Source organism: Neolamprologus multifasciatus, chromosome 6, assembly GCF_963576455.1.
Source record: "Neolamprologus multifasciatus chromosome 6, fNeoMul1.2, whole genome shotgun sequence".
Classification (NCBI taxonomy): domain Eukaryota; kingdom Metazoa; phylum Chordata; class Actinopteri; order Cichliformes; family Cichlidae; genus Neolamprologus; species Neolamprologus multifasciatus.
Window position 1 is genome coordinate 21,320,427 of NC_140444.1, and position 22,087 is coordinate 21,342,513.

Sequence of the window (22,087 nt, forward strand, 5' to 3'; positions counted from 1 at the left end):
TAACGAGCTTATTTACTTCCCTGGATATAAACGCTAAGTTGACACAGTAAAGAGAATACTAAAGTCAAGTTATCTTTGTAAGTGTCTGAGCTACTATTAGCCACCCGAACAGCTTCAGTGCTGTTTGCATTGATTCTATAAGCCTCTTAAACTAAAGTCTCTCTAGAAAAATAGATTCTATATATAGAATTTAGAATTTGTAGACATGGGACAGGACCAATTGTACCAGAGGTTTGCAGTTTTTTAAAATATGTAACGAGAATGAGACAACATAGGATTTTAAAAGTCAAACCATAGATGCATCTACTTACAGTCTCAGTTTGAATTTCAGTGACCTTGACCTCAGCATACCAAGTGTTCCTCTATTAGGAGACTAAGGACCTGAGCACTGGTGGCCACCAGTATTTTTCAAATTTATCTGTCTGTAAACTATAAACCAGCAGGTAGAAACTAAAATCTTGGCTTAGAAATCTGCTGCCTACACCTGAAGTGCTGGAAAGCTTTCTGTTGCCTTTAAGAGGCCTTTAAGTTGACAGACTTGAGACTTGCACAATTGGTTGCACATTCATTTGCACGTTGCGCATTCCCTTGAAGTTGGTTGCTTGTCGATATTCCACACACCAGTTGCCTAGATGCTTAAAGTCTGAGTGTCATTCACTGTCTGTGGTCTCTGGTCACCACATTGATGCAAATAGCTTCCAGTTAACTGATACTTTGTTTCAAAATTGAGTTGCGATCTGGTGATTTTAAAGCCTACAAGTCACATCAAACCATTAAGTGACCACCTCTCTACCCCAGCCCCAGCGCCCTATGGAAGAGGCATTGTCATCCTTGAAGAGAACACTCCCATCCAAATCAAACTGTTTCATCATGAAATAAAGGACTCAGACTGAGAAAATACCCTCCACAGCATAATAGAACCACTGCAAGATCCAAGGGTTCAGGTTTTCCTTTAATTCATTACATGTTTGTTTGTCGATGGGTGGCATTATGCTCCACTTAGTTATCAAAAAGGCAAAAAAAGCAACGCTGAGATAAGGAGGCAGTCTCGTGGAGCAGTACAATCAAAGTAGCCCTTTTTTATTTGACTCATTTTGTACTGGAGTGGTCAGTGTTTTTTCCAAAATCCTCTTATGAAGCAGACATAAATGAATTGAACTTCCTGTGATCATGCGTACGTTTTCCTTCAAGGATAATTTGGGCCTTGATGCTGGGCAGAACTGTCAGATGGTTGCCTGGCAACAATACAAATAATATTTTACGCTGGTGTTGCTTTGACAGAAGATGACTATGTCTTACAATCTGTTGATCATCCTGCTAACCTCTCTTTTTTTTAATAACTTGACAAAAAAATGTGAATAAAAGGAGCCGTGTGAAGGTTTTCTACGAACAAATTTGGCTTTGTTTTGTTTTTCTCCTGTTAACTTGTTTGCATACAGCATGAATCACACCATCCAGTAAACAACAGGACAGGTTTCAAACGCGAGATGAGACACATTTTTTCTCATTTGTCAGTTGTCAAAATAAAGGGGCATAGTAATTACCATGAATGAATATTTGTTCTTTTAGTTTAAAGAGTGATGGCTTTTGACTCCACATAATAGCTGATTGAAAGGTATTAAAAACACGAAATTCTTCACTTTTAAGGAACATTTATGTTTTTCTCCATTTCCCAATTGTTACTTGGAATAAGTTTGTTTCTTATTCTTTTAGTGACACTTGTTGAGTGCATATTTTTAATAAACAATAACCTGTATTTATTTTAATCATAATAACTTCCAAACCAAGCTGCCATTGAGAATCGGAGAGAAAAACTGGACATTCGCTGTATGCATTTACATAAAAATGCCTTTCTAAGCAAAAACATTTAATGCTCTAAATCAACAAGCAGTGACATTTAACTGAAGGTGGAGCGGCTTGCTTAACCACACTTTTTGGTGAACACAGTTGGCATATTGAGTCATAGTAGCTTAGCAACTTTAACTAGTTGATTGGTATGCTTGTTACTGGAAAGCACGGAAGTCTAAAACAGCAAGAAGCTCTGCACTGCTTGTTCAGTGAAACTCCCCACAGTCAGGTGAAATGAAGCAGCTTGTGACTCTGCATGTATCAGGTGAAGTCTACACCCTCCTAAAGCCAGCAGTAGGAGTTGGCACTGACAGGAAGTGCAGCGCACAGGGGCATTGGCAACAACTAAAGTAATACATGCCAGATAGGCTAGTTGCTGGTGACATTACACACATTTTCTGATCTGTTTTCACTGACTCCGCTCAGATTAATGACCTCTTGTAATGTTGGCAAATGATTTTGTGTAGAAGCGTGTTTTCAGTATCTGCACTGAATATACCAAAAAAGTGAGAAAGAACTGAAAAACTCACAAGAACTGTAAGATGTATTATATTGTGCACTGGAACTCCACTAACCTGTTTCTACTTTTTTTGTTTTTATAGACTGGCAGAAAAGAGAAAGGTGACCCCCTGAACTCAGCCATTGACAAAATGACCAAAAAGACCAGGGACCTGCGAAGACAGGTGAGTCCTTGCCCGCAACGTCTCAGATCTACTGCTGATGAAAACTGTTTTTTTTTTAATTAATACACCTCTAACAATGACCTTCACTATTTTTTTTTACTGCCACTATAAAAAGAGAAATACCAGCAATATTCCAGTCCATCTCAGTGCTATTTCAAAAGATCAGGTCACAGTTATCAATTTTTTTAAGTTACATTTTTAGCAAATGTTTCTCAAAGAGAAGCATATAGTGTATTTATTAGAGAATTTATTTATTGAAGTTGACTTCATACTTTCATGATTGTTTATAGCAGGCATATACTAAATATGGAATTGAGCTAATTAAGCTTATAAGTATGACACATAGGAACAATATTCCTTTGATGGTTTTTCGTTGGCTTTGTGCAGAAATGAAGACAAATGCCAAACATTTATGTATGTATATATACAGGACTTAACTTTATGAGACTACTTGTCACAAAAACGGACAAAAATGTGTTTAAAACTTCATATTGTTTTAATTTGTCAGGCAAAAAAACAAATTCAAATTTTAATACCCAAATTTAAGCTTCTCTGAGAAGCCAGAAATTAATAACATTCAACCACTGAAACCAATGTTTGTGTTCAGGAATGCAAGTAAATAACTCAATAATTTGGCATCTTAATCAAAAAATAATGCTGTGCTTTACTATTTTTTCTGCTTTTTGTTTTTTTGTTATAGAACTGTAAATCTGAAAATTAATAGATAACAACAATAATTATATTTCAGCATTAAAAATACAACTGTAAATAAATAACTTACTGATGGATTAACCTTTACACAAACAAAGAAAAAAAAGATTTTGGCAATTAGCAATGCAGCTAATATAGGCCAGCGGTAGCATATATCTCTTTGCCGATGCAGGGTTGTAAACACTGGATGGACCGGCAATATGCATATAATAGTATATATCATATCATTGCATCTGTAACAAACAGGACCAACAATTGTTATTGACCGAGTGCCTCTGCCACCTACTCGTGATAAGCAGCATCAGGGGTCGTGGGGATTCATTTGAGATGGTGCTTTATCTGACCCTAGACAGGTCACTTCTAATAGGGAAACAACAGAAAAGTGTTCATGTAGCTTTAGAGCAGACAGAACCACCTTTAAGACTCAGACCAAGCAATACCTGCCATCTGCTGACCCTATGTGCCGCAATCTTTGATAGCTAATGATACCTTTAGTCTGGGGCACTCCAGCTCTGCCAGCATCATTCACTTTTCTGCCAGTGGTTTTGTTTTCAAACTACTTTGAGATTTCCTCTTATTTGGGTTGGCTGTACATCATGAACTAACAACTGACAAGAATTGTAATGAATAAAGTTAGTATCAGGCCACATATATAGCATTCAATTCTAATATTGTATCATGAATCTGGATTAAAAAACAAAAAAAGATTTCTGAAGCTACATTCTGGTGGTGAATAAGTACATGATTCCTGCTGTGATACAAAGTGTCAGAACTCAGAAGTAAAGCTGGTTTCTTTCTCATCTTCACTACAGACAAGATTAATCTGGCTTTCCACTGTTGGATCTTACGCAGAGGAAAAAAACAGCCAAGACACGACAATACTTAATGAGTGCACACAGGTGTCTGTTGATGTAATACTGTGACTACAGTGTGCTTTAGAGCTACTCTTTCAGTCCTAATCAATTATACTCAAGTGCAGATTTGAGTGCAGTTGAACCATCTTCTTGCCCCCCCCCCCCCCCCCCAAAAAAAAATAAAAAAAAATAATGAATAAATGAAAAAATCAGAACATCAGTTGTGTTCCATATTCAGTTTTTCCACCGTCACATTTGGCACTTCTTGGAAGTCGACAGTAGCAGCTTCCTGCACAAAGGAGCTATGGCTTTGTCTTTTCTGACCTCTGAAGACCCAGAGGATCATTCCAGATCGGAGGCTATAACTCTCCCCCCCATTGGGCTTTTGGTGGGGCTGCCTGACAGGCTGGCAGGCGGTATTCACTCTGACAGGATGTTCTATTGACTCAGGGGTTGGCTTGACAGAATGGGCGGTGTGTTTGAGCTTTGAGTTAAGATGGGAGGGCAAACTTGCAGCACACTTGCAGGCATTACATAGTGCTGTGATACTGTAATTATGTCAACAAAACACATGTTGAGTTTAGCAAGTCAGTGGCACCGTGTAGAGACACAAGACCTTCCTGAGGGGAGGAGCACGGTTTTGCATTTGAGCATCCAAGTTTGCGACATCTCCATTGTGTAAAGGAGGGATCAAATAGCAGAGCAGACAAGCACAGATGACAGACAGCATTTCTAAAAGTAGAGCAGGTAAGACCAAACATGCTGTGCAACAACACCACTAGAGACATGCGACATTGTTTTCTCTTTCATGCTGTTGTGTACACATAGATAGCAATCATAAGCTGTTTCTTATCCGTGGACAATTCAGCTGATATCTTTTCCGTCCTGATTTTGTTTTCTTGGAAAGAATAAACTCTTGCGATGCTTTCTAGTCTGGTAGAGGAAATGCAGTGCGGCTTAACCCCACAGCATTAAACAAATCTTAACAAAATGTTCAATTGCCAACATTTTATATATTTTTTTGCTTTTCATTCAAAAAGGGAAACTGAGAAATGCACCAATAAACATAGAGCTGGCCTTTATGACTCAAAATTGCAGCCTGGTTCCCTGTTATTCCATTCCCAATGATTACACAGTTGGTCTTTATTCACAGAGTTTCAGTTTTTTGTATCTTCTTATGAGAGACCTTCAGTGAAATGTGCAGTCAAGTTATTGTTATTGTAACGCCTCGGTACGAATGATGCCCGTAGCTGGAGTTGGTAGCCGATGTGGCATCTCTTCAGGGAATATTTTTCAGTCATGTCACAAACACTTGTACTTAGTGATGAACCGAAAAAATTTGGTGGTCAGGGTCAGTGTGACCTTCATCCTATTCTCTTAAACACAATATTGCTTGACAAGTTAAAAGAATTTCTTCAAATTCTGCAGAAATGCACATTTGTACGCAAGAGATGAGTAGTCGGCGGTGAGCAACAGCTCAAATTAATCGACTGCAATAAATATGGTATGCTATTTAATTTACATAAATTAATATAATTATATAATTATATAAGTAGTTTGAGGAGCTAATGAGCTTTTGAGGCTCGTCTGTGGCCCTCAGCAGAGTATAGTACTGTATTAACCCATATGGAAGATATATATATATAAATCTTATAAAGTTTGTATCTGTCTTTTGTGAAACTTGTATGAAAAGCATACAAGAGTGAAAACAGATATAAGATCCCTTGAAAATTTATATAAATGAAATTTGTATGTTTTGGATACTTATTAAAACAATATATGAAGGTAATGAGAAAGTGGCCACTTTCATGAGTAAATAATATAAGCCTTATATGATTCACTATATGAAGTAAGCCACATCTTATGCAAGTCTTTTATAAGTTTTTTTTCTATTTCTTTTCCATATGGGAATATTTGCAGTCACCAACACCCCTTAAAAAAGGCAAACATGTAGGCAGTCTGACTAAGAAAACCACCTGTGCATACACTTTTATTTCTTGACAAAATCAGATCACAAGTTGTTGTTTAGAAGGTAACTTTACATAAAACTGCTTCCTCATAAAAAGTCAGTATCTTACCTAACAAAGAGCAGATGACGCACAGCTGCAATATTGCAATGAACACTGTTTATTGAGAATGCTTACTGTAATTTAAGACACAATTTGCTGGTTAATGAATTAATTGCATCCACGGTAAACTAATATATAATATGTTAAGAAAGGTCCTTGTAAGGTTTTGCTCGGCACATCAAGTAATCTTATTTGTGCTGTGGTTTTCACTTTGCTCCAATACAGAGTAAATCCTTATGCTCTCGTAGAACCAGCCTTATTATTCTTATTCACTGTTTTAATCAAAGTACACTTGGTATAATTAAGAAGCCACTGCTGCTATGTCTTGTTTGTATTTTTTCCATTTTTTTCATAAGTGTGAAACAAATTGCTTTACTACTTACTTATGATGCTCATGCAAAAGAGAAAGTAAATGGAACTCCATTAGAACATTTAAATGCAATTAAAATGTAACATAAAACTAACTGACCTTTGACCTTGAGGCTTCTTAACAGATTAGAAAAATAAAATGTCAAGGCGGGCTAATGAGTGATTCGAGTATTCTGAAGCACAATAATTAGCCCATCAACTCAAGCTTAAAAATTAGCAATCCAAACTGGCATTTGTTTAGGAGAGTGGTCATTTCTAAAGTTCAGCTTATTCATAAACAAGCCATAATTTCTTTATAATATTAAATGCACATTTTAAAGCACTCACTTGACTTTTTCATGACAAAAACACTGTAATTATTTGTTCTGTGCCACTACTGTTCAGAGCTGGAGGTAAACAGCATGTCACTTTAAGGCTTGGCCACTTTCAGACATATATGGGGAAATATTTTGTGAAATAGGGGGAAAATGTTAGATTATAATAAATGTATAAAGATTTGCAGCAAACCCAAAAGCTCTTAAATCATTGGGTTTTTTATAATGCCCCTAGTTTTGAGTTTACCAAGTCAGCCTGCATTTGTGTTCTGCACGAATGCACGAAAAGTAAGTTATTACATTTAAATTAAAGGCCTGTTTGCCTCAGTGCACAAGTAAACGGTTTCTTATTACAGTTGGATATATCAATCTTATTTCATCTGTGATCGTTTGGCTATCTTTAAAAATCTAAGGTTGGGATAGTTGCACAGGAAGCAAACGGAGGACCCTGGGAGAAAGTAGTCATTTGGCCTCTTGAACAGAGAAGAGTGTGGAGTGCTTTATTCACTTCAGAATATGTGTGAAATGTGCACCTACTCCACAGATGTAAAACACATTTCCACAAAGAACTTAGTTCAAGCACATCAGTTGCCATCCAATAGTTATAGGTAAACTCCCCCCTTTTCCTTTCTGCGAGTTTCACACTGAGCGAGTTGATGGAGACATTGTTTTCTCCGTACCTGTAATCAACGAAGCAAGCAAAACTATTGAAAAGACATTTTTTGCTTGAAATAGGAGGGTGAGTGGACTTTATATAAGGCAGGCATGAAGAAACGTGTATGTAAAAAATATAAATAAAAACACTCATCAACCCTTTAAACTATAGTATAATTCTGAGTTGTTTTTTTCTCTCTCTTTATTAACATTCACTTGATAGCCAGACCAAAAAAGCCATTGGAAATGAGCCATGTGTTGTACCTCCTGTCATCTTGTCTGCAATGGATGCATCTGTCAAGTCATCTCTCTGGGCCATTTTTTGACTGATGGCTGATTCCAGGATTCCCTATAGCACAACTGCCTCGCATATTTTGCCTCACAAATTTAGTTTTTTTTTTCTTTTTCACTCTGTCCCCCTCCTCTCTGTCTGCTTTGGGTTGTTGAAATCATTTCCATTTTGCTATTAGATTGTTGATTGGTGCAGCTGTTTTTTTAATTGTTTAGGGTATTCATGTTAAGGAGAAACAGCTGGCACAAATCTTGTCAGCTGTAACTCTTTGTTTAGAGTAACAATTTCCAAATTATTTTTGAATCCCTTTGATCTGTTTTTTTTGGGGTTTTTTTGTAAAGTGTTTTGAGGTTAAGTATTCAAGTTTCATTAGCTATGGTAGTGAAGATTCCTCTTGGGGGGCTGCAAAACACATATTTTTTGGATTTGTTTATACAATTGTATATGGTCACCAGTAGGGATGGGTACCGGTATCCGGTGCCATCATGGCACCGGTTCTGACATAAACGGTAGTAACCAGACCGAAAAGCAGCGCGCATTTCGGTGCTTTATTTCGGTGCTTTTTTTTCCTGAGCTGTGGTACACTTTCTTCTTCCTTACATTTCTATTGGTGGTTGGCAAACAACTGAAAGGTGCATTACCGCCACCAACTGGTATGGAATGATACACTTTAGATTCTAGCCAATCATTTTACGTTTCGAGGATAGTAGGCGGGTCCAGGTACGTACGTTCTTTTAGAGCAGAGCTACAGATTAAAAATGCCCAAGGCAAAGCGGTCAAAAGTCTGGCTGTACTTCACAGCAAAAGATGCAAACTCAGCAGCCTGCAACAAGTGCTTTAAGCTGATACTGTCAAAGGAGGTCACACTTTAAATCCGATGAACCTAGCCCTGCCAGTGTAGCAGAAATGATGATGGCAGCAGCAGCCGTTCTTCTCTGCGTGAGTAGCTTAATGTTGTTCGTGTGTAATTTACGTTGAGTAAGCTAACCGCGTTATTAAATTAATGCATGTGACGTGAACTAGCAAACACCATCATAGCTACATGCGGCTGTCTTCTTGTTTGATGTCAGACACTCCCTTCACCCTGGCCAAAAAGGCTAAAATGACCGAAGAAAAAGTGGAAAACAGCTAAACATGAGAGGTTTTTGGACAAAGTTTGTGTTTTTTCCATTGTTTAAGCACTGCTTCCAGCCCAGAGTGATACCATATATGCCGTATACCTGCAGAAAAGACTAACATTGTTATCTTTTTACAAAAAAACAGCTGAACATGAGAGGTTTTTGGACCAATTTTGTGTTTTCCATTCTTTAAGCACCGGTTTGGGCACCGTTTAAGCACCGGCACCGTTTCAAAAGTACCGGTTTGGCACCGGTATCGGATAAAACCTAAACGATACCCATCCCTAGTCACCAGCCACTTTATTAGGTTAAACTTGCTGGTATCAGGGTGTACTACCATGTTCAGAGTTGCTTTACTTCTTTGTAGCCTGGATTCAGATGCTCTATTGGATAGAGATCCGTGACTGTGGAGGCCATTTGAGTACAAGGTACTCATCGTCATGTTCAAGAAACCAGTTTGAGATGGTTTGATGTTTGTGACATGGCATGTTATCCTAATGGAAGCAACCATCAGTGATGAATGTGGTCAACAGTACTCGGGTACGCTGTAGCATGTAAAAGATGCTAAGTTAGATCATACTGAGATAAGATAATATCCCTGACACCATCATGCCACCACCAGCAGCCAAAATTGTTCATATAAGACAGGATGGATTCATGATATTTATGCCAAAGTCTGAACCTACAATATGAATGTCACAGCAAAACTTAAGACTCATTGGACAAGGCCGGGTTTTTTTTGTTTTGTTTTGTTTTTGGTGGGCCTATGTGAATTGTAGCTTTTGTAGCTGACAGAAGTGGCACCTAGTGTGGTTTTCTGCTACTGTAGGCCATTGAAGTTTAGAAATGCTCTTTTGCATATCTCGTCAGCTCAAAGCATTTAGGCCATTCTCCTATGACCTCTGGCATCAATAAAGCATTTTGGCCCAGAGAACTGCCGCTCACCTTTTCAGAACATTCTCTATAAAACCAAGAGATAACTGTGTGAATAAACCTCTGTAGTTCAGCAGTTTCTGAGATTCTTAGAGAAGCTAAGATGCTGGGTTTGAACTTCAGTAGGTTGTCTTGATCATGTCTACATGCATACATGCAAGAAATGATAAGCAGCTTTACTTAATCAGTCAGTGAATGATTGTACATCAAGTTGTGTTTTTACACATCAACATAATCCTAAATCCATGTTGTATGAATGTCCCTGCTTTGATTACATTTGAGTACAATGCAGAAAATGTCCAAGTACATAAATAGAAAGATAAAAAATCTAGACATCAATATCCTGTTTTCTATTTTAAGAACTATAAGATGCTTTTTGGGTGGCCCAAACATCTATGTGTGAAAAACTTCCACTTTAGGACCTTCAGGGCTATTTTCAGGGCAAAAGGAACCTACCCTGAAAAAGTCTTTGGTAGGGCTAGAGGCTGATTGGTTTTACTTGAAGACAGATAAAGGTGACATATTTAAAACTCCTGCAACGGAGTGCACAAGAAAGAAAAAAGAATGGGGGGGAAAAAAGAAAATATAAAAATATAGGTCACAAATACATCGAAGAGGCGTTGCGTGTTTTTTCTTTCTTTATTACACCAGTGATGAAGTCCAGAGAGATTTCATGTCAGAGAAAGCGAAAGGCAGTGAAACAGACAGAGAATGTGAGCAGAAGTAAAAAGGGAAAGAAGAGAACCAGTGGCGTTAATGAAAACAAAGCAGTGAATGGGAGAAATAAAATATAAGTGTCTGATTGTTTAATATTGATGACGTTCTATAGCACTAAAATTACGTGTCTACACATTTGCAAAACCGTGCAGGAAGGTGCCGCATTGCTGGGTTTTTGTAACTGAAGACTAGTCTTCATTCTGTCCACTGTTGCTGCTTTGTGTGCGTGCACACAGACCTGCAGGTACAGAACAGAAAGAGATGGATATAGTCGAGAGACAGAGAGCAGAAAAGAGAGTCGGAGACAGACAAGAAAATAGTCTGTATGTGTTGGAAACACGGCAACAGTAGTTCGAAGGAGCCATTTAGCAACCTAAAAAGGTTCTTGAGAGCACAACCTCCGGGCTGATTGGAAAATTAACCTTTTCTTCTTTTTTTCTCCCTACAGTCAAAACACATGTATGCTAGGTTAACTGGAGAATTTACATTGGCCATATGTGTGGATTAAAGGTAGCTATAGTGCTGAAGTGCATGCAGTAAAATGTCACTTGTGTTGAGTGCTTTGCACAGTTGTAAGGCTAGAAGAGCCCAATAAAACTGCCAGTCCGTTCTATTTGAATCCTTACTTCTGCTGCATTTTATCTTGTTTTAGAGCCCTATAAGTTTGTTTATAGTGGTTACTCCACTAACTCCAATGACTAACGAGTCATGATTATGCCCCAGTGAAACATGGCTAAAGCAGACCCTGTTTGTAGCAAACCATCACAACTTTGTAATCAGACTGCAGCCTTTTTCCCTACTTTTCCCTCTCCAAATGTGGCACCACTCTTCTCATTACACTTGCTAATAATGTGCATTTTCAGTGTTTGACATTAATGATTGAAATGCTACTAATCAATGTAGCAAACTAGGTTAGTTAGCCACTGCATATGTTGTAGAATTTTGGATGAGACACACAGTAGATAAGCTTTACGATATAAAGTAAAAACAAAACAGCTCAATAAAGGTTCATAATGGATAATTTGTAACCAAAACTATGTATTTAGGGTTGCAGCACAGTTACCATTCACCATGCACCACTTCTGCTTGCCTCCTCATTGAGTAACTAGAGGTCATTAGGCTAGGCTTAGAAGAATAAAAAAATGCCAATCAGAATTCATCTGCTCCAGTTTTAGGACAGACTAGCGATGTGGCGCTGTAACACACTGTGGAGCACAGGAAAACCTTACTTCACACGGAGCACAAATGCTTAGAGCAAGACAAGCACCATTTTTCATGTTGGATACTTCTGTTAGTACACTTCCTTGTAGTACACTGTCTACATAGTGGCTTTGAGCACCCCTGGTTAAAGTTTTGGTTACTATCAATAAATAAGTGAGTAAAAGATGACCTGATTTCCAAAAGGCATAAAGCTGCCTTCTTATAGCCTTCTCCTGTTTTGTGGTTATCAATTATTTAAATTTTCAGAGTGCTATGCAGCTGCTTAGAGAAGCCCATGGATGCAGATTGCTTAGACAAGGTTTCAGGAGTCTGAGTATTTAAAATGCTTTGAAATTTACATCACTTGGCCTTTTCAAACGATGATTGTGAACTTGCTAATTAAGGTCTGAGACCTTAGTAAAAGTTATCTCAAAGCTCAGATCTCTTGGGGTGCCCCAACTTTTGGGTAGGACTCCTTTCCTTTTATTCATTCTAAAACTGTACAAAGCAAAAGCCATTGCTTAAATGTCAAAAAAAGTGTTGTATTGTGTTTAACTGTATGGCTTTTGGAGATCAGTTCATACCACCCCACCTCCCTTTATTTTATTCTGCTCGGCTTAGACTCTGCACCCACCCTGGTTCAGTTCCCCAGCCCCACTCCCCCCTAAACTGCTACTTCTACTACTTTGGTGTCTGTTTTTTGTTTGCACTTTAAAAAAAAAAAAAATTCCAGTTTTATTGTTAGATCTGGGATATTTATAGTCTCTTCCACTTTTTCCTTCCTCTAGTCTCTTAAGAACAGATCACACTCAACTCTTTAACCATTGTGAGTATACCATCTGGATACTCATAATGCACTGCGTGTTGTAATAATTTTCAGCGTGAGCGTGCTTATGCACTCATACTTGCAATTGTAAGTAGGATTCGAGACATGGCAAAGTACTGTGTGAGTGTTTTCTGTTATTGCAAGCAAAGTAGGGAAGGACAGTGAGGATAGAAATGAGTAAAACTGGAATAAAGGATCATGGTGCACCTACACAGTGTGTGTGGATAGAAAGAAAGAAGTATGTTGTGCTTAAAATTGGCTTTATAGATTTCAGCTGTAGGCTGAAAATGCATTTTACAATGATTCCTCGGGTCTTTGAAATCAGCCTGTAAAAATATAAATGTAAATACCAATATCATTTATTTATATGATAAAAACCTCTTTTTTTCCACACAGTCACTTCCTATGCTGATCAACTGCTGACATACAAGGCAAACATTCTTGCGTGCACCAGTCATTATCTGTTGCAAAGAAATAAGTTAACATAACATCATGGCTTTGTGACCCTGAACAGACCAGAGCTTAGAATGAGTCAGTCTCTCTCTCTGATTTGGTCTTGAGGAACTTTAAACACACTGGCTTCTTTCCTCATCTCTAACACATTCGTTCCTCTATACTAAAGTTTCAGATCACTAGTTTCACAAATGATAGTAGTAACTACCTAGTACCTTCCTATATACCTAAATATTGTAATCACTTTAATGAAAATAATTTTTATATTTTATTTTATGAAAATAATATTTAGGCTCTAACATGCTCTATATGAAGAGTCATGAGGTCCATAAAGATCATCATACCCTAATTGAATTTGACTGATTTCAACACCAAGTTCCTCATCTTGACTCTTTTTGTCATTGCTGACATTTTTAAAAGTGGAAGTTGTGTTATCAATCCGGCCAGATGGGCAACTTTGGAAAATGTGAAGGACAGGATACATTTTTGACTTTAAACTATATTTTCATAGATTCCTCAAGCTTATTTTTACTATACCAAAGTAATAAAGTAATAGATAAACAATTAAATGACAGAAAGGTTCCAGGTTTTATACATTTTTGTTGTTGTTGTTTTTTAAATAGATCCTTACTGGAAAAAATGAGACATCTTCTGTGACTTAACAAAAACTTTCAGTATTATAATTACAGGGCAGTCTGGGCAATGAGCTACCAGAACCTTTTCTATAATTTGTATAATAAAATTGAATTCCAAAGAGTTGTGCTCACAGATTTCTTTCATTTACTACAGCAGCTTTTCTTTATCATATATAAAAACTGAGACACTCCTTTTTCTTATCTTTTTTTAAAAGAAATTAGTAAAGTTGCAAAACCCCAAATACAGGCAGTAAGGTTTGTGTGTGATTGAGGTTTGTGTTTGCATGGTCACAAAAAAAGACATGTTCAGTGTGTTCTGAGCTGGAAGGAATGGGAACTGGGATGCACCACAGTTCAGGTCATTTTTGCTGAGTTTCCTCTCTGAGTCCTCAGGATATTACAACAGAACTCACTCCAGCGGTGACACGTTTACGGTGCACAACCTGATAAATACTGAATAAAACTGACGAGCAAGCTCATGGTCTTGCTCCCCACCTGACACTTTGCCCTTGGGGTTTAGAAAATGTGGACTCTTAAACTGCTGACAACTGCTTGGTCATAGCTAGAGTCCAGGCTTTCAGCACCTGCCTCAATCCTTGAGATTCACAGGGAGCAGAGTGCAAATGGTCATTAATCTAACAATAATAGCTGAATTGGAAGCTGTCTGGACATGCCCAGGAAGATGACTTTGAACATGATCAAATTTTAATAATTTATTGATAAGAAAAAAAAGCATTTGAGCCGACATCTTGAACAACGTAGGAGCTTTGTTCATACACAACAGAAATAGCAAAAACAATATTAGATAACAAATAATTACTGGCATTACCAGAAACCAGAAACTTCCTCACTCAGCATTAATCATGAAGCATCTCCACAAGTACGTTTCATCTTCTGCAAACACAATAAGGCAATCAGTACGACTCAGTGAACTGCGTGTTGAGACTATACATCCACTAATGCAGACTTTCCCAAAGTGTGGGGCCCGCCCATTGCAGGGGGGGCGCGGTATGAAAATGGGGAAAAAAATGCTTGGACACTGCTAGCACGGGGCGCCCACACAAATGCAAAGCAGGAGATGAGATGAGATAGCCTTTATTTGTCAGTTGCAGGTCTTTTGCCCACAACCGAGATGACAGACCTTGCTGACTGTACATACAATACACAAACATCACATTGGGGAGACAGGTCAGGCTAGGTAGCGAGGAAAAAAAACATCGAAATGTGTAACCCAAAAGAATAATACAGGAATGCACAGATATCAACACACCATAGCACAATAAACACAAACAAGCAACATGGGAAAGAGTTCCAGTGTGTACATCTGATCTGGGACCGCTGCAATCTTCGACTGCGCCTCCAGCTGACCCGATGTCCACATCAGAGGGCAGGTAAGCGTTGGAGGTGGCGTTGGATCCGGGGTAGGGAGGGTGATGCGTCAGTGAGTGCTTATCAGTATCAATATATGTATGTGTTTGCGTGTCCATAGTTCAGCTGAGACTGTGTCCTTCGTCCTGCCAGGCTAAGTAAACAGTCTTCCAGCCAACCCAGGTGGCCTTGCATGGAATGGGAAGGAACAGACTAAACACAGTCGTTATCAGGGAGTTTTTGTTCGGCTCCAGCCTTGAGCCCACAGCTGGCGCAGAAGGGGTAGCCGAATTATGATGGTAATTTTTCTTTTGCAACAACTCATGAGAATTTCAAAGCTGTTCTTTAACACTCCGACACTGGTCTCTCAAGGTCAAGATGAAGCATCGCTGAATATGTTTCCAAACCAACTTCATTCTAAGCCAAAGACTAGAAAATATGGTGAAGCATATCTTCCCTTTGGTTTCACCTGCACAAGTGCCAAGGTAGGTCTCCCCTGCAGAATTGGTTTTCCCTTTGTCGGGAGCACAAACTGGGCTGTTCAAATCACGGACAAACACAGGCGCAAAAATTTTTCTTGTAAAACAAAGGGGGGCCTAGCAAAAAAAAGCTTGGGAACCACTGCACTAATGTAACTGAAACATGTAACATGTACACACAGCGACAATGACGTTGGAACAGTTCCACTGAATCTAATCAAATTTCTTTTCTGTCACTCTGGGCTCAACTGTCGTCATGCTGCAGGCTGATCATTGCGTCTGGTTGCACAGTAGATGTTACAGGCAGATGGAAGACATTTGTTTTAAATAAAAGCAGGAATAGTCTCAAAGAATCTAATATATAGAGAGAGAAAGAGTGAAATATAATCATGTGACAAAGAAAGTACACCCTCTGTCAATTCTAAATTGTAATGCATGAAGACATAATGAATCATGTGGCGCTTAGCAGGTCTTAAACTTAGGTAAAGATGGCCTCAAATTAACAACAACACATGTCATACTAGACATGTCATTGTTTTTTTTTAGCAAAACTTAGGCCAAAATGCAGAAGCACTGTGTGAAAAATTAAGCACACCCTTACTTCTTCCATAGGAATTAAGAAGGTAAGTAGCAGCCAGGAGCTACTAATAAAATTTATTTGATTAATGAATCATCAGCAAGTGTGACCGCCTCTATAAAAGCAGACGTTTTGGAAGTTTGCAGCCCTGGAGCATCGAGGTGTGTGTTAACACCGTGCCAAGGAGGAAAGACATCATCAGTGATTGTAGGAGAAGCAATTGTTGCTGCCCATCAATTTGGGAAGGATTGTCAGGCCATTTCCAAACAATTTGAAGTCCGCCATTCTATAGTGAGCACGATTATTAACAACTCGACACCACAGACCACTTTCAGTCTACCCAGGAGTGGACATCCTGGCAAATTTACTCCAAGGTCAGACTGTGCAATCCTCAAACACACAAAAACATGCTAAACTCAACTTTTAGACTCTGCTGTCCTTAGTGTGTTAAATGCTTATGTTCATGACAGTACAATTAAAAAAATAAGAGAAAGATTTAACTTTTAACTAGACTTCTTTTGGATAGATGGGAGCAAAAATGTTTAGCAATGGTGGATGAAAAACAAACACAGCATATCATCACAAGTGCCTCGTACCAACTGTCAGTCATGATGGTGGAGAGGTGACGAATTATGCTTGGTGATCATGAACTTCACTGTATCCGGTCTTTAAGTCTGACGTCATTAGCCATGTCTGGGCCCAAACTTCGCTGCAGGTCCCTAAGTCAAATGATCACTGCAGCATTACTGAGGGTTGAAAAACTGTCTAAATTCTTTCATCTGTAATAAAATGATCATTGTGGCTGCTCTACCAGGTGTAGCAATTAAGTTTAACATCCAGGCATCCATAAAAATGGAATTTATGACATTTAACAGAGTTAGAAGTTAGCAGGGAGTTAGCTCGCTAGCTTCCATCTATATATAATATACCATGTTCTGACTGAGGGATTTATGAAACAAATTAAAACATACAACTCTGCTATCACTTCCAACATAAATGAAGACAGGAAAGTAAACAGCAGTGTAGTTTGTAGGGTTACTGAAGTTGAGCTAGCTGGTATATAATGATGTGTTACGTGATCACTAGCGACACAGCTATGTTAGCATAATATAAACAGTAAAGCTGGAGGATAAACGCTAACGAACGGAGGACTTTTTTCCACTCGATAAAAGTTAATACGAGGGTTCCCAATGGTTAGGGGCAAATGCAATCGCATGGCAGGATGCTGTAAACGGACCAAACGTCAGTCAAGAGAACTACCGAGATAATCTATCCACAGTATGAGGTTAGTCATTAATATACTGCTGCATGGGCTGGCCTGTAGATACATCGTAAGGGTTAAAAACTGAGCTTTAAAATGATTAGCGATAATAAAAACCGAGAGAAGCAGACAGTGATCACTGACTGTTTTTAGGGGCTTGTTGAGATTAAACAGAACAAGATGCAAAGCATTAAAACATAAACATATTAAAAACACAACAGCCTTATAAATGCAGACTACTTTGGGCCCGGACGCAGGATTCATCACATCATCAGGTGTTGAAGTGATGCAGTCCAGACCCCACTGAAATGAAGCGGCAGGACCTTAAGAGAGCTGTGCATAAATGAATGCCCATAAATGTCAATGACCTGAAGTAGTGTTGTAAAGAAGGCTGATCCACAATTCACAAGTCATATCCAAAACAATTATTTCATTGCTGCTAAAGGAGGTTCTAGAGCAGCGGTCTCCAACCTTTTTTGCGCCACGGACCGGTTTATGCCTGACAATATTTTCACGGACCGGCTTTTAAGGAGTCGTGGATAAATACAACAAAATAAAATTAGTACCGGTACATAAAAAAATAAGATTTATTCATAACATATGTGAAAAGACCCAGGAAAACCGAGTTAACGATAAAAACAATGACAAAATAACGCTAAAAACCAATAAAACCCCTGAAAACCATGCATTTCACACCCGAGCCTCAACTCTCGCGGACCGGTACCAAACGACTCTGGTCCGTGGCCCGAGGGTTGGGGACCGCTGTTCTAGAGGATAATGAATCATAGAGTGTACTTAGTTTTTTCAAATACTGCTTCTGCATTTTGGCATTTGTGTTTGTTAAATATATAATAGTCTTAATATGTGTCTTTGTTCATCTCAAATTGCATTTACCTAATCATGAGACCTGCTAAGTACCTCATGTTTTTGCTTTTTTGTTTTTGTTGTTATTTTTTTTAATGTCCAGATATATAAAACCTTAGTTTACTTATTTACCTTTTTACTGTGTATATTATTATTTACACCATGCATATGCAGACTTGCAGTCATAGCTGCAGGTTAAATGTAACTTTTTTTGTCGCTAAAATAAAGTTTGTTTATATAGAAGTCTGCGGGAAAACAGCTTGCTTCTTGATCCATGATCGCAATAAACAGTGGTCATAAATGTAGGCTAAAGGCATGTTAAATACAAGATGTTCACCTTTTAAATGATGGTCCCCATTAGAATCAAAAAAGAGGAAAAAGCATGGTACTTTCAAATGGACCTATCTAGTGTGTGGTTGTGCAATGTCCCTCGATTTCTTGGCCAGATTTCTCCTTTGCTCTTCAAAACACTACTATGGTAATAGTTTATGTTTAACATCAAGACTTTGACCAGTAATCTCAGTGTATTAAGCCCATCTCTTATACACAGTATATGGATTTATTAGAAATTCTAGATTTAAAAAGCTGCTGTTTTGAACTTGGAGCCAGTGCACTTCCCTCCAGCACCATCCAGCAGAAAGACAAACTTAGCAGTTAGCTAGCTGTTAAACATTTAGCACCCAGAAATACGTCTTAATATTATTAAAGAAAAGGTTTGGAGCTTAAAAGAAAGCATGTCATGGGGTTGTTCCTCCAGTTAACCAGAAGCTTCAATCCACATAAATGCCAGTTTTCTTCCTATTTAACTGTTTACAAGAAAGTGCTTCATATCAATTTATTACCTCAGTAGTGTTCAGGAATTGTCAGACCCCCAAAGTTATTAAAAAAACATGCTGCTTATTTCTGGCGATCACCAGCCACTATATTGAGAGTATAGTGGCTGCTATACTAAGACTCTGGGATTAGGTATCATATGTGTTTGTCTACAGGCTGTTGATGCCCTCTCAGTCACTCTCTCACCATTTCATCTCAGCATTCTCCTCTCACTCATCATCTTTGAATGCTGCCTGATAGATATCATATATGAGGGCTATTACTTAATTTTTGATTTGCTCGGGCTGTTTTCCCTCAGCCATTACTCTAGCCGCTTAAGCTGTGATTGCTCTTGACATTTTAATAAGAAACTTTCCTGTGCTGACCCTAAGGTACCCACCACTATGTGTTCCGAATCACAAGTGAAATGTAACAGAAACTAAAGTACAAAAGTAAACATTGAAAAATCCACCACGGTGTTCTCTTCCAGATTCAAATCCATGATTTCCACTGTAAACAAGTCAAGTTACTAGAGTCTCTCATGCATGTGTGTGCAATCCTTTGTTTTCCAGTGATACACTGATGATAGTGAATGTTTGCAAAGATTTCCCTCAGGATCTGTTTTTTTTTTTGTGACAGAGCAGATGCCTAATCCCACAAACTGCAGATTCCTCATAACAGAGCAGATGCAACAAATGATTGCTCATCTTATTTTTGAGGATCACCCTCTTATCATTGAACAAAGTTATGACAAGATTTGTTAATCAGATCATTTAAATGTTTGTTCTTTTTAATTCTTTATGTTAACCACTTCATTGTCAGTTGGGATTTGAATGTATCTTTGGCTTAAACGACTGTGCTGAATAAGTAGCATGGTGCAGGAATAATGTAACAATAAGTCAAAGGAGCTTGCAAAGAAAAGCGTCTGGACTTCTTTAAGTTACTTGAAGACGTTTCACCTCTCATCCGAGAAGCTTCTTCAGTTCTAAGGTCAAATGGTGGAGAGTCCCAGATATAAACCTAGTGGGAGTATCCCCCCACAGAGGGACAAAAGGACCCCCTGATGATCCTCTAATCGCCTGAGCCAAGGTGTGGAACTGGGTGTGGGTCCCAATCAGCCAGAGTTTCGGGTGAGTTCATTGTGAAACCTTAGTCAGCAAAGACGCACAGAAAAGAAGATCAGACACCAGCGAGGGAGGATAAGAAGGACAGACGCCCCTATGTAGCCGGTGTATCAGAAAAACTCAGGAGGGTTTTCTCCAAGCATGACATCCTGGTGCTTTTCAGACCCAGCAACACGCTCAGACAAAAACGGGTTCACCCGAAAGACAAAACGCCAAAACACAGACTTAACAATGTGGTGTATGCTGTACAGTGCAGCGAGGAATGCTCAGACCTCTACATTGGAGAGACCAAACAGCCACTTCACAAGCGTATGGCACAACACAGAAGAGCTACCTCCACAGGACAAGACTCAGCTGTCCATCTGCATCTTAAGGATAAAGGACTCTCTTTCGAGGATGCCAATGTTCACATTTTGGACAGAGAGGACAGATGGTTTGAAAGAGGAGTGAAAGAAGCCATCTATGTCCACTGTGAGCGACCATCTTTGAACAGAGGCGGTGGTTTACGACACCAACTCTCTGCCATCTATAATCCAGTTTTGAGATCCCTTCCCAGACGCCTTAACGCCCACTCACATCCTGGGCCATCTGACCTCAGGAATTTGCATGATAAGGTGGGGCCAGGTTTCACAATGAACTCACCCGAAACTCTGGCTGATTGGGACCCACACCCAGTTCCACACCTTGGCTCAGGCGATTAGAGGATCATCAGGGAGTCCTTTTGTCCCTCTGTGGGGGGATATTCCCACTAGGTTTAAATCTGGGACTCCCCACCATTTGAGAACTGAAGAAGCTTCTCGGATGAGAGGTGAAACATCTTCAAGTAACTTAAAGAAGTCCAGACGCTTTTCTTTGCAAGCTCCTTTGACTACGATGACCTGGATGACTGAGAACCTTCACAGACAATGTAACAATAATTTCTCAAATAATTAAAAACCACTGACAGGTGAAGTGGATACCATTGATCATCCCGATATTATAGGTCCACAAAAGTTGTAATCACGTTTTATTACAGCTAGATGATTTTTCAAATGCCTCTTCAATTCTGCTTGACAACCAATGTAACAGTGACATTGGGTCATCTATCTACATTTGTTGGTGTGCTGGTTTTCAAAAAAACATGCTTTGCATACAAATGACCATTAATGGTAATCTTTATGTATCTCTATCTAACTTTTGGAATGTATTTATTTATTTAACCTTTTAAAAATGGTTTTAAAAATAGTTACGTTGTGATATTTTTGTTAAATTTAAGGTGTTTTGTGTGCATAGTGGCTGTTTTTTTTTTATTACCCTTAAGCTAAAAAAAAGGGTGATGGGTGTTTGTTATCACCCGGCTGGGCTGAGAGCCAACATGGACACCTAAGTTTGTGAATGCGATAACTCAAGAACGACGTAACGTAGCAGCTTCAAATTGATACCATAGGTATATCTACTAGGAGGCTGAGAGGTATCACTGGAGGCCTCCAGTATTTTTATATCTGTTTATATTTACTGTTCCTGAACCCTTCATAATGTGGAGTTTGTTTGATCATGAAAAAGATGGCCCTACATTAAATCTGATGCTGCACGGTTACTAGCTAGTTCCCCAACAGTTAATGTTTGTTTACATGTTCATTTTAAAGCCGGTATTACATTTAGCTATTAGTATGATAGTTTATAAAAGCATATAAAAACCTTAGTAAACTAGTTAGAAAGATAAAACTAACAGAAACAGAGTTGCTACAGTTGTTTGCATGCTTGTTGGAGTAAACATACAATCCCAATTGCAAATGCCATTTGATCAGCCTCCACTTGTCTTGATAGGCTCATCACAAGATTTTGGTATTTGAGTGCAAGAATGTTCTCCTGTTGAGGATCAGAAGTATTTGTGAGGTCAGATACTGTGGCAGTAAAGCCAGAATCACCATTGATTTTCTAAGTCA

The 22,087-nt window shown here is 38.7% G+C and overlaps 1 protein-coding gene across 1 annotated transcript in view; it reads left to right on the plus strand.

Annotated features, from left to right (window-relative positions):
• ctnna2 (catenin (cadherin-associated protein), alpha 2) overlaps nucleotides 1-22,087 on the plus strand; it is a 331,385-nt gene that overhangs the window by 229,878 nt on the left and 79,420 nt on the right. Inside the window, exon 8 of the mRNA XM_085161672.1 lies at nucleotides 2,451-2,531. Within this exon, the coding sequence (XP_085017798.1) occupies nucleotides 2,451-2,531 (81 nt within the window). The remainder of the gene's footprint in view (nucleotides 1-2,450; nucleotides 2,532-22,087) is intronic.